This window comes from Lacerta agilis, chromosome 12, assembly GCF_009819535.1.
Source record: "Lacerta agilis isolate rLacAgi1 chromosome 12, rLacAgi1.pri, whole genome shotgun sequence".
Lineage (NCBI taxonomy): Eukaryota > Metazoa > Chordata > Lepidosauria > Squamata > Lacertidae > Lacerta > Lacerta agilis.
The window spans coordinates 23619293-23632691 of NC_046323.1; the positions used below are offsets into that span (position 1 = coordinate 23619293).

The 13399-nt window shown below is 40.5% G+C and overlaps 1 protein-coding gene across 1 annotated transcript in view; it reads right to left on the reverse strand.

Moving 5' to 3' along the window:
- Positions 1 to 577: 577 nt before the first annotated feature.
- The window catches only part of DNAH11 (dynein axonemal heavy chain 11), a 139684-nt gene continuing 126862 nt past the window's right edge, over positions 578 to 13399 (reverse strand). Inside the window, exons 74-82 of the mRNA XM_033166182.1 lie at positions 12599 to 12826; positions 11786 to 11977; positions 8361 to 8480; positions 5257 to 5499; positions 3444 to 3626; positions 3252 to 3367; positions 2717 to 2829; positions 1856 to 1996; positions 578 to 1167 (exon numbers count right to left, since the gene is read on the reverse strand). Of these exons, the coding sequence (XP_033022073.1) occupies positions 920 to 1167; positions 1856 to 1996; positions 2717 to 2829; positions 3252 to 3367; positions 3444 to 3626; positions 5257 to 5499; positions 8361 to 8480; positions 11786 to 11977; positions 12599 to 12826 (1584 nt within the window). The 3' untranslated portion in view covers positions 578 to 919. The remainder of the gene's footprint in view (positions 1168 to 1855; positions 1997 to 2716; positions 2830 to 3251; positions 3368 to 3443; positions 3627 to 5256; positions 5500 to 8360; positions 8481 to 11785; positions 11978 to 12598; positions 12827 to 13399) is intronic.

Here is a 13399-nt window from a genome sequence, read left to right on the forward strand (position 1 = left end):
GTTTTTTTTTTGCTGCTTAGAAATAGACTCCAGCTGCCAGTGGTTTAATATTCTACATAGGTGCAAAACATGCAAAATAGCTGTAGTCCATTGCTTTTTAAAAAGGGATGAAGCACCTGTATTCCTTCAGTTGTTCAACTACAACTGTCATTATCCCTGACAATTGAGTCAGGAGTCCAACAACACAGTAGGACCACAAGTATTTTAGAAACAGTGCTAGAGCAACATATTGTTTGCCAGAGGGAGAATATTAAAATTCCTAGCATCCTAATGTTTATTATTTCAACTGCAACAAATCTCTTTGGCATATTAAACTAAACCTACCCCAAATTATTAAACATTAATTCCCATATAAGTAGGTGTTACTTCAAAAGCTTTTGAACTCCTGGGGGCCACCGTTCCAAGTTAGGTTCCACCTAACACACCCTGGCCAGGATATGAATATCCTTCTACAGAGTCACGTGCATGCAGGTTGTGAGAACTGCAAAAGGAGATTGAATGTGGTGCAGTCAAGCAGTACATTGGCTGTTGCAGCAAACTGATTGTGGCAATAAGATGACTACTTTATACACTGGAGTATTTAACCTAAGGTTTATTTTAATATATTTTTATATTGATGTTAAAATGATCAGGACAGCACATTTCTTGAAATACACATCCTTTAAAGAATTTTTTTGGTACCTCTACCTATAAACAACGTTTCAGGTGTAAGTTGCACACACCGTAAAATTACTCACCTGCTTTTCAGATGTTCTGCATATTGGAGAGCTTTGACATCAAGCAGTGTGTCACTATCCCTAGGGCTGCGTGTGGTAACGCCAAGCAATAACAGAGCAATATACATGATAATTCAACGTGAACAGAGCTCTCCTGCTTGGGCTTGCACCGTAGCAAAGGCTGGGCTAGAATTTTGTACCTGCTAAACTGCCAGAAGCAAGGCTACTCCAGCAAGCACCCACTTAGCTGGCTTTTCTTTGCTTTTGAGGTTAAAAGTCCAGACATATGTAGGCCCTCTAATTTTAGTTTTATAAACTGGGCATTTATAAATGTTTTTCGTTTCTTGCCTGTCTGCTGGGATGGCTCTTACAAAGATGACTGGCATCGCTGGAGTCAAATTCTTTAGTCGGGCTTCAGCTATGACTCCAGCTTGAATGTCCCATCTAGCTCCTGTAACCAGAGAAACACAGTTTTTTACTTAAATTTAAAAAAGAGTAGTTTAAGAGAATACCATTGATTTTATCTTTGGGGGTTATATCACAAGTATAGTAAACACAGCCATAGCATAATGCTAGGCATGTGCTGACTCGCAGATTTTGGAGTACTGTAGAGAATATTGGGAGTGTTTATACCTTCAAGTAAGGACCTATAGAATGGCGTGGAAAGTTTCTCAGCTAATATAAAATGCTGCATAATAGTAGTGAATTTAAGAATAAAACAGTAGTATGTAATTTTGTTCTGCAAGGGTAGCCAGCGTGGTGCCTCCAGATGTTAGTGGACTACAGTTTCTATCATTCATGACCATTCTGGGTCATTAATAGTGGCTACCTCTGGTATAAGACACCTGGTATTCTGTTGAGACAGTGGGTCAAGCTATTGAGTGTGGCTTTTTCAGAGAAGATTGCTAGCACCTCATTTCATATAAGCTTTCAAAATTGGAACAGCAGAAAACTTGATTTCTCACTCTCTTTTGTACCATTTGGGCTGCACAGCACCCTTGAACGAAAAAGTCAAGTGTTTAGACCTCCATCTACAGCTTCTGTATTGCAACAATGGTACTTTTTGTATACCTTTCTTCTCTGCGTCTGACACATTTCATTTTTGAGTCAGTAATGTTTACAAACTCTAGTAAACTTACCTTCCATAAAAAGGCCAAATATATATGCCCCTTCCCTTGGTGGATGACCATAATCCTCTCTACTTTTTTTGGTAACATCTGTAGTCAGACACATCTTATCCAGAGACCAGTTGTTCTTCCGTGCCATGCTTTGCATAATGGCTTTCAAGAAAAAAAGAGATAGATGCATGTATCATTTTATGGCTAAAAACTATGACTGTGGGTGGTGTGGGGTAATCTTAAACATAGCAAAGAACATATAATTAACCTAACTCTGCTGCAATAATAAATCTACATTTTCTTAAAAATTTGGGCCTATTGGTTTTTTTTTTGTCACAGATTTTGCAGAAGCAGTGCATTCCCACTGAAATAAAATGATCCTAGATACACAGTCATTTTGCAGTCTAGTTACATACTTTCTACAGCAGTGAACTGCTAAACTCTTCTCGATTGTGGAAATAGTATCGTAATTAATAGAACCTAATTTAATATAATTTTAGTGCATTTTTAAGATAATATCTTAAATTGTGCTTCCATCCTGGCTCTCATCCAAGTACCTGCTTATTATATTCAGCCACGTTACAGCTTTTGATACTTCTAGATCACGCTATCTCAAGTATTACTTAAAGCACTGCTGATTCAGTATGTCACTCAGTTGTCAGTGCCTTGACTTACAGCATTTTAGCCCTGATGAGAAAGTTTTATAATGAAGTGCTCTCATTTGTTCCATCTGTAATACACTAGCACTTCATATTCATATTTCTTAAGAGCTAGTTACATTGGAAATTCCACAAAGGTAGCCCTCAGTAAGCCATTATATAAAAATTGTAGCCCTACTGTGCAATCTAATTTACTTGACCTTTATAAATCAATAGTACATACCAGTCAAAAAAGACTGAGGGTTAAAAAAGCCAGAAAGCCACACCACTGCAGGAAGTACTAGATCTTGTGTCCAGATATCAAGTTCTCGGCATCGCATGAGAAGGTCGTTAAACCTGAATGAAAAGCAGCAAATGGATCAACGTGTCATGGGAAGTGATAATTTAAAAAATAGATTTGTATTGTGATTTGCTAGCCTATATAGCCTTTTGTTGGTGGTTTATTATTACTTCTCTTAAGGGATCGTGCTTTCTTGGCAGACATGAAACTAATAAAATTTGGCAACGGTGCCCTCCTTTTTTATCTTTACCTGAGATGTAAGAATGTGGGCTTTCAATAATAATTTGAGGTACCCACTTCCCCTGCCTTTAGATGTATCCTGGAAAAAGAGCCCCCCCCTTAAATCCTGAAACATTCATGATTAACATCAAAATGAAACTGCTATGCAGTTATTGGTCAAACATGCTCAGTGTTTAATAGATTTGGAATCCTTGTCAAGTGTAAGGCAGTTAAAGTGAATGACTATGATTGAACATACCATTGGGCAAGGCTGTAAGTGGATGGATAAGCCAGTTTGGTCCATGCATCTGGCACCAGGTCATAAAACAGTGATGACTGCACAGCTTCCATGGTAACAGAAAACGTCAGCTCACCCTAGACATTTGGAGGGAGAAAAATTAAATCCCAAGTTCTTTTAAATACACTTTCATAATAAATATATTTTTCTTACTTTGAGACCGAGGTCTAGTTGTTTAAGCGACTTCCGGATCTCTTGAATGAGGATGTTCATCCTCTCACATTCTTGAAAACAAACAAGAATGTAAGGGCTCCGAATAGTAGACTTTTGCATTATTTCAGCCATGTTAAACTCCTCTGGCAACTTCTCCAGAATTTCATCCAGGACATTCTTCACCTTGAAACATAAATACAAAGCAAAATCACCAGGAGTTGCTTGGCCACATGCACGTTCTCTTCAAAGTCCCTCCTGCAAGCCATTTGGTGTTTTCGTTTAATATCCTGGACCCAGCCACCCCTGAATCTTCGCTACATTGGCAGACAACACCAGATATAAACAACTCTGTAGAACAGGTTGTTGATGCTGGATGGGTGGAGGCAGAAGCTAAAGGCTATTTGCTAAATTTATATATAACAAAAACATTTAAAGTGGTTTATATAAACCAACATAGAAATCAAATAGAAATCATTTTTTAAAAAATAAATCTTAACAGCTTTAAAACAAATATATGCATTAACGTGTCTGGGTAGGCTTGCCTAAACTAGTAAGCTTATAAAGGTAAAGGGACCCCTGACCATTAGGTCCAGTCATGGACGACTGGGGTTAGCGCTCATCTCGCTTTACTGGCCAAGGGAGCCGGCGTACAGCTTCTGGGTCATGTGGCCAGCATGACTTAGCCACTTCTGGCGAACCAGAGCAGTGCATGGAAACGCCGTTTACCTTCCCGCCGGAATGGTACCTATCTTTCTACTTGCACTTTGATGTGCTTTTGAACTGCTAGGTGGGCAGGAGCTGGGACTGAACAACGGGAGCTCACCCCGTCGCGGGGATTCGAACCGCCAACTTTCTGATCGGCAAACCCTAGGCTCTGTGGTTAAACCCATAGCGCCACCCGCGTCCCTTGTAAGCTTTTAGCAGGCACCAAAAACAGCACAGCAAAGGTGGTCTGATATTATGAGGGACTTTTCAAAGAGTAGAGGCGGTTGCACTGAGAGATTGATTCATTTCAAGTACAGAATGAACATTATGTGGCACTGCTAAAAGTGCCAGTTCAGCATTTAGAAGGGGGAGAACAAGCTAAAAAGATAAACTTGGATTTGAGTGTCCCAATTTCTAATTAAATTGTCTTCAATTTAATTTATAATTCACTCCACTCATGCCCTCTAATTCTGCAGTGTGGTATTGATAGATGCCACACTAAAGAAGTGGGGCCCCCTATTAGCCAAAATGGAGTCTGCAAATGTACAAGCTCCTCCATCATTGCAATTATGCTAAGTAGGTATTTTTCCTTACTAAAAGCTGTGTTTCCTAGTAGCTTTCTGTTTAGCTATGCATTACTCTGCACTACTGTAGAATCATAACCAGGGCCTCAGAAGGCCTATACACATTATCCTCCCCTCCCATTCCACACAACTGAGTGTTGATGGGCAACACAGAACACATGGATTGTTCGCTTGTGTTTCCTTCACTGAAGGGGACAAGGCCACACCACCAACAAAGGACTAGCACCTCTCACAGGAGAAGCACTCCAACTGGAAAAAAAAATGTGATCTAAAAACTAATGGCCAATGTACTGTCAGTGCTGAATTTTCCTGTGTTGAAACCTGTTGTCGTTTTTAATTAAGTCTGGATAGAACCCAGGGAAGGGGGGAATCACAGAGATTGTTGTATGTTCTTTATGACTACAATGACAAAAGGTTTTTGCCCAAAGGTAAGATTCATTAAGCTTCCTCCCTCATAGTAAGCCATGTATTGAGGTCGAAATAAGCTTATGGAACTACGATTTTGTAGAGCACCATAATCTCACCTTTTCTTCTACTGACTGTCCTGATACCTCTCCAGCAAGTAGATTTCTGGGTTGCATTTCCAAGAGTGTTTTGAAAAGGTTTTCTGACAGAACTGTCAAGAAATCTATCTCGGCATTCGGGTGAAGACCATACAGTACAGGGTTTTCGAGTGGAAGCATTTCATCTATATACTTGTGGTATCCTGAGTAATCCAAATTGGGAGGAGCAAGGAAACCTGGAGCCAATGCAAAGTCGCCTTCAAGCTGTAGTTGATGGGGGGAGGGGAAATGACGTTGAGTATTCATTTTGCATATTTCAGACAATCTGGTCTTTAAAAACTCAAGATGTCTTTAAGCAGTGTCATTTCACGGGACACACCTTTGATGACAGCAGCAGACTAAGAAACAGATGATACGTTAGAGTTCCATTTGCAACAGAATGAAACACAGGGCTGGATTCAACTCAATAGTTGTGCTAGTGGGAGTTAGCGCAATGAATCCTGCTCATACAATGGAGCTTTCCCCTGTCTTCCCCTTGTTCCCCCCACAATTGGCTCTGAGGGATTGCAAAAATCCCCAGAACAGCTTGGGAAGGCAGCAGACAAGAGGGGAAGATATATGCTTGTTCTGATGGAATGACATTACTAGCATGATTCTGAATTCCACCCCTAATTTCCCCACCCCCTTCTCCATGCCACAGGGATTTCTGGTCCAAGTTTTTCAGTGCTTATGCAAAACTACTACCTATGCACAAGAGGAAGGAATCAGAAAACTTGGGGTAATTTTTAGCTTGCCCCAGGAAAAAAAAACCTAAGGGGGTGGGGGGAGACCAACTCAAACAGCCCAATGACAACTCAATATCCATGGAATGTTTATGCAGGGGGTGACAACCAGGAACTAGGAGGAGCTGAATAGATTGGCTTGAAAGAAGTACGTGCATGAAGGCAGGCATGCCTAGCGGGGTCTGCCACAGCCGCAGGTAGGCCCAGCCACGGGAATGTCTGGTGGGCAAGCTGCATCCTGCACACCTCTGCACCTTCTTTTTTTTGGGGGGGGGGGCCTCAGCCCCTCCTAGATGGTGCCCATGACCAGGCTCTAATTCTGTTGGCACAGAGGATCCCAAGTTTGCTGAGGGGGAGAGTGGGCTCAAGCTGTTGAAAACAAACCTATGCAAAACCTAGAAGTCTACAAACCCTATTCTGCCATAGATGTATGGCAACTCCACCTGTTATGGCTGTGAAAAAATGTGTAAGTTTGATGTGTTAATACGTGCATTTTTTACACAGCCATGTAGATGCTTTCAGGAAACATGGCTCTGTCAGGTTTCTCAAAGACATCCTCACGTTATGTGCTTGCTGATGAGAAACCCCAATATTTTCCCACTGTAATCAAAATGCACCTGTCTGCATGGCCTTGCGCATGTAGCGCTTCCGCAGTCTTATCCCTAACAGGAGTGTAGTAATTACCAATCTGCAGCAGCACTGTAGGGTGCGGGCATATAAAGGGGAATACAAAAAAAATCAACCCAACATTTCTGGGTTGGGTTTTTTTTTTGGGGGGGGGGTTGAACCTGCATTTTTCAAATATTTTGAAAGAAGGATGTTTTCCTTATCATCAATTCACACTTTGTGTAAACATTTTGTATCTGCTATAATTAGGGCTATTTTATTACTGAAGGGTGCAATCCTATGGATCCTGAGAAGGCACCCATCCTCACTCTGGACAGCTTAGGATATGACAGTTCTATCACTTCCACTACCCAACGGCTTTGGGTTAAAATATTTAAGGCTGCAATCCTGCCTTTCTATCTAGCCATCAATCAGCTTTGTTTTATTTGGTTAAATATATGCCTAGTCCCATTTACAGGTAAGTGCTTCACAAAATGCATGATCTATTGACTACCTTAATGATTAAATGCAACTTTAACCTGTTAACCAATGCAAATAAATACAGATCCCAGTTAGGCATAAAACTGAGACAAATGTGGTATATCCAATGGCCATTGCTTACATTTACCTTGTCTGTCAACGAAGGAATTTTTGTTTCTTTTGTGTGCTTTGCAGGAGACCATTGTCCAATTGAACCGAAATGAATTACCTTGTTTCTGAATATGTAAGTAGACCTGTGCCTAGGGTTAGTTAACCAAGAGCACCTAATTCCCACCATTTCTTTCAGGTTCTGTACCTATATTTGACACATATTTGAATGAAAGTTCAGGCTTCTGAAGGTTAATGGACTGCCTGGTCTAGAAATAGTAATTCTTATCCATGGGCTAGATGCAGAGGAGGTACCAGCGGAATAAGCTTCCCACATGCCCCCTTGACCTTAACTGTCATTTAGAGAAATCAGCTTCCATGGAGGTCAGAAGTACAGTAGTGTTTATCCTTCCCATCTCCATGGTAACTCACTCCTGGGTCTTCCAATTGACTTCCAATTGTGCTAAACTGAATGTGGCTTTGTGACACATGAAAACCTAGTCATTACGGAGTGAATAGATGCAAGCAAACTCACTTCACTTCAAACCACTGCACACACTTTCAACTGCGGAATCAATGGGGGGAATTGGAATGTCCTTAGGGCTATCTATGTTGCATAGCAGAAATGATCTTTCGATGCTCTACTTGCCATCTCCTACTGCCTCTAGATAAATGGTTAACTTTAGATAGGTTGCTTTCTATTCCATCTGGGCATTCTTAAACTCCAGTGAAACTGATTGCGTTATGTAGAAATGATTCTGGCCTAGATTACACCTTTGTGCCGCAACCCTAAGGACACTTAGCTAGAAATAAATTCCATCAAAACCATCTGTATTTTCTTCTAAGCACACTTAAGATTGTGGTGTGCCTTTTAAGACCAGGATGTATTGCTTGCCAATGTTGCTAATGCAAAGTGGAAGAGAATCTTCGTTGGAAGGAACCTCAAATGGTCTGACAAGTTGCCAGTGTGGGAAATCTACTGCTACAGAATCCCTGAAAGGTGTCTCTGCTTAAAAAAATCTCTTAACAGAAGTGCCCACCACCTCCAGAGGCAGTCTGTTCCACTGTTGAACTGGTTATGCTATAAGGAAGTTCTTCCTAACGTTTAGTCTACAAACTTTTCCTCGTCCCACCCAGTCTATACATTACCAGAGAAGGGCTCATAAATTCTTCTAAATACGTGCGGCAGAGTCTGCGGTCCCAGTCATCAGTGATGTGTCCACCGTACATAATTTCACCAAAGAGATAACGCAAATCTTCCCAGGGAACCTATGGAATATGTAATTAAAGAACCAGTTAGCTTTCTAAGGAGGACACAGAAAAGTCACTTGGCATAGCTCTGGCATAATAAAACATGGATTTCATCAGCACAAAGTGCATTGTATTATCCCAAGAGTGGTGTGTGTGTGTGTGTGTGTGTGTGTGTGTGTGTGGTTACAAGCACATAATCATAATGGGACCACTGACACATTCTGCTGCCATTGGTAGGTGTGTGTGCATAAATGAAATAAACACAAATTCTGTGCTGACAGAATTTCAAAACTATGAATTCTGGATTTTAAAAGTTCCCCAGTGAACAAACAAAAACCAGTTTCTATAGCAGTCTCTTTAACAAATTACTTCAAAACCTTTATCCCAAGCTACACGTTTTTAAAGCTGAAATGCATCAGGGATTTGTCTGTTTTGTTTGAAACAATATATTCATGTGGTACTGGAGGGCTGATATAGTTAGCCTACATTATCAAATAAGTTTCCCTCTATTTGTCAAGGACACATTATTCAAGTACAAACAATTATTCATTGCTGCTATGTCACATGCTGAAATGAACTCAGGTTAGCAAAGTAATTTGCAAGGGCTAATAGTAGCCTCTTCAATTTTATTTTAAACAGTAAAACGTATTTGCTGATCCTCTCTATCATTTTAAATGGCTGGAAACTTGAAGGTCATGAACAGCTGGTAACTCATCCTATTTCTTATTTTGTCCTTCAAGCTTTTCCATAGCACTCTATGCTATTTTATACTAGATCTTGCGTACTAAATCCTACTATACCATTACCACCTAATCCAGAAAATCTAACACACACACACACCCCGCCGCCATAATCCCTACTCATACAGCTGCATGCTTTAGTTGGAAAGACTCTGGTGCTGGAGTTTATTCTGGACCAGCAGAAGACTACTGGATTAAGTAGATTGCTTTAGTACAGAGCAAAGTTCTCCAGCTTTTCAGAAAGTGCCATCCCAAGGTCTCATGGCCTATTGTAAAAGTAAGCAGCAAATGCCCCGAGAGGGCAAAACTACAGAGAAGGAAAAGTGTAAAGTGAAATTGATCATGTAATTAGAGAAACAAGTTTAATAGAGAAGATTTGTACCAGCCACATTAGGGCTGCACAAAGTTATGCATTAGAAGTAGGCTGCACTATATTTAGCAGGCTCCAGTAGCATGTTTTGTAACCCTACTCTGCAATACAGTAAATGCCTAAAATGCATATATTAGAAAAAAGTAAAAGGCAGTAAAGTGGCACATGAGAAGTACAATGCAGTATAGGAGAAAAGTACTAAGGGGCAGTGGTTTGGAACAGACAAAGATCAACTGTAATGAGAAATGAAGCCTAGTCTAGTATATATTGCTTAAACAATGGCAGTAATCCTATAGCAACTTACCTGGGAATAAGTCCCAGTGAATTTCTGCATAGACAGGACTGTGCTTGTAAAACCAGTTTTGCTGGCGGGCTCATTCCAATGATTTGGAAGCAAAATACGACTATGGACAAACAAACTGAAGTTTTCCAAATATAGGAGGTAACTAAAGGAGCCAGATGGAAGGGGGGGGAACAGGTCTCTTGCACCTTTAATAGTTATGGAGAAGAGGGAATTTAAGCGCATGTTGCTTGTCATGACAAGGTACACCTGCTGAAACTCCCTCTTCTATAGAATTATTAAAGGAGCAGGAGCCCTGTTTACATGTGGCTACCCTAGAGGGAACCCAGAGATATGAAGCAGTAAATGGCATGGGGAAGTGCTGCTGCTCACTTGACCTCCAGTCAGTTGGCTTGCTGCTACTTACGAGCAGACAGAGAAGGGTGTGTGTGTGTGAAGCGACAGGGAGGTCAGCACAGTGCAAAGGCACTGATGGAGACAATCCGACAAGCCTCTTAGTGAATGTACACTGCATCAACTTCCTTGTCCTCTACCTTCTAGTAAGCAGCAGCTACATGACTAATCAGAGGTCAAGTGAACAGCAATGCCACATCTCATTGTCAGTTACTGAGTATATGTCTTACTAAGTAAGAATATATTAAGGGAAAGGGGAAAAGGTAAATGAGGACAGTAAAAAATTATCTATTATGCTTTGTGTTCTCCCCATGCTGGACTTGTGGAAGGGTTTTGGATAGATAATTTTGTTTCGCTTCCCTTCAGAGGGCAGGCCAGGCCCAAATATGGCTGCTGGCTCACTAAGTTCAGGGGATTTGAGACAGTTTGGATGAGTGAGACCCCTGACCAGGCCTGGCTGCCTTGGTCAGAGTGGTAGAGAACCTTCATGATCACAACAGCTTAGGAACCAATTAAGGATATTTTCCCACTTGCCTCCTGGATCATAGGGAAGGTGGGAAAAATTGCAATGTTTTGCATCAAGTCCCATGTGCATCACTATAGAATAAAACACCGAATATCACATTCACAAAAGAACTGATTCACAGTAGATATCCAGTTTTTTTATTTATTTAATCTGGAAAAGCTAGAAATTGCAGTATTCCGAATCATACTGCAATTGCAAGTTAGCAAGTTGCACAAAACTAATTCCCAGGCTAGAGTGAGAATACTGGATAGCTTAATTACTAACCGAATTGCATGTGCGTAAGTGAAAGTACCAACCTACTAAGTCTTTGCTAGACTTAGAAAGTACTAACCCACCTTTGTTATATATGTGAATAATTGGTTTAATGAATGGTAACACCTGAACAGTTTTGCATCTTCCGATTGGCAACCAATCTCAAAACAGAGTAAATCATTCATCTAGCTTTAAACTTGAACTCAAGGGGAACATTCCCGAGAAAGTCACAACAAGGTAGCCTCCTTAATACATAATAACGACACATGAAGGAAATACACCATTATTTATATATGTGACGTGCTGTAAATTGCTTCCATCATCAGAATTAATTGTAGTGATTATTAATGCAATGTTATGAACTGTCAGGACTGCTGTATGTAATTACAGTTGTGCAAAATGCTTCATTACCTGCCTAATGAATTTGGCATATATGCACATGTAAAGCACTGTTTTCGTTAACATAATGAAGGGCATGCTTATTTATTTATTTATTTATTTATATCACTAAACTCACCAAGTGTGCAACTGGTTCAACCTATGTTACGAAATTTAAGCATCCTCTGTGGAAAACCTTTGATCTGCCCAATTTGTATACCCAACAGCAGATACACATTTCAACTATTTCAGTAAAGAAATATATTTCACCTTCCCTTGTTCACTTCTACAACTAAGGAACACAAAACAAAAAAATATCACCACCATCATGGGACAGAAGACACTTGGTCTCCAGGTTGTTACCTTAGAGTTTGCTTCCAGATAGTTGTAGAGGACATTGACACAAATGGTGAGATCTCCTATGTTAAAAGGGTATCTTCGATTCCATCCTTGAGGTCCAAACTTCAGTCTCCCAGCAACACAGGTGTGAAAGTAGCAGAGGGAAAAGAAGATACTTTTGAACTCTTGTTCTCGGGTACACAATTCAAGCGTATCCTGTTAAAACAAAGGAATATGAAAAAACGGTACTTCTATCGCATCACCAACAAGCTTTAGAGACTACAGCTGTAGTTTCCTTACTAGTATTAATGACACCTAAACAGCAACAATCAGAATGTATTAATATTTTCAGCTTAGCAAAAGGTAAAACTGAAAGTGAGTAAGTTTGAAGAACCAGCAAAAAAGGGCTGCACCTCCCAAGATGGACACTCCATTCTTACTGCCTGTTCCTCCTCCCAGCTGTTGTCCCCATTCTCCTCCTATCAATCCTCATTAGTTTTTCTTATTTCTGGTTTGTGGCAACAGCACTGGTCACTTCTTTGTTGCCACTTCCTCCCTGCCTTGTCACGAGAAAGGGCAAACAGGGCCCACAAGGCATTTGTGACAAGATGGCCGACAAGAGCGCCTGCAACGCCACAGACAGAAATCCTGTTTAAAATTTCAAACGGCGTTTCTTACACTTTTACAACCAAGCAGTATATAAATTGTGCCAAATAAATAACTTTCTAAACCCTACAACCCAATGTGGTAGGCAGTGCAAGTGCTCCCCCCTCACCCAGAATGCCTCATTCTGAGGAAGAGATAAAGCAAAACTACCGGTGGACATTTTCTCCTCACCTGGTCAAAATTATAGAGAGCAGCATGAAGATTTGCCAGCATACCAGTAGGGGGCTCATTAATAATTTTAATACTGTTCTCTAATATTCCTTGAGGTATGACGTGTTCTTCAGGACTTGGAGCTGGTTCTGCACTTATAAAGACACGGTAGTCGGGGTGACTTTCTCTGCTGTGTTCCTCCAGTAGGTTCTCTAATGTCCCCAGCCATTTGACTACGAGGTGTATGTTCTGTTTGAGAGCATGCAATGCTTCAATTATAAGAGCAAGTTTATTATTTTAAATGTAGCTTTAATTATCTCAGTTGCATAACAAGAACAAAACAGCCAATACTCCAAATATGATTTAATTCTAAGTTTCAAGAGCAGAGAGGAGTAAAAGATAGAGACTTTATTTTAATATGTTATATTAGGAAGGACTTCATTATCTCTAGATGCTATTAGGCCTTGATTTGCTAAGCACTAGCATATATAAATCATGTCAACTATAACCACCCATGCACTTAAGCCTGCTAACTCTCCCCAGAGCTCAGATAATGTTCAGTAGGATTTAGGAACGCTGGAATGAAAAAAGTACTAATGTCTGACTGCTAAGTATCAAGGTCCCAAAGTCTAGCAATGACCTGAACATAGAGGCACAGAGCTTCTCCGTAGCTGGATATTTTTCTTTGGACATCTTCCCCAAAATTGTGTGGACAATGCACACATGCTTGCATGGAAGAAAATGCATGCCACCTACCCTTAGTAGGGGACGGGGACAAATACAATTCTGTTCATATTTAAAGGTGAACTTACAAAATTCACA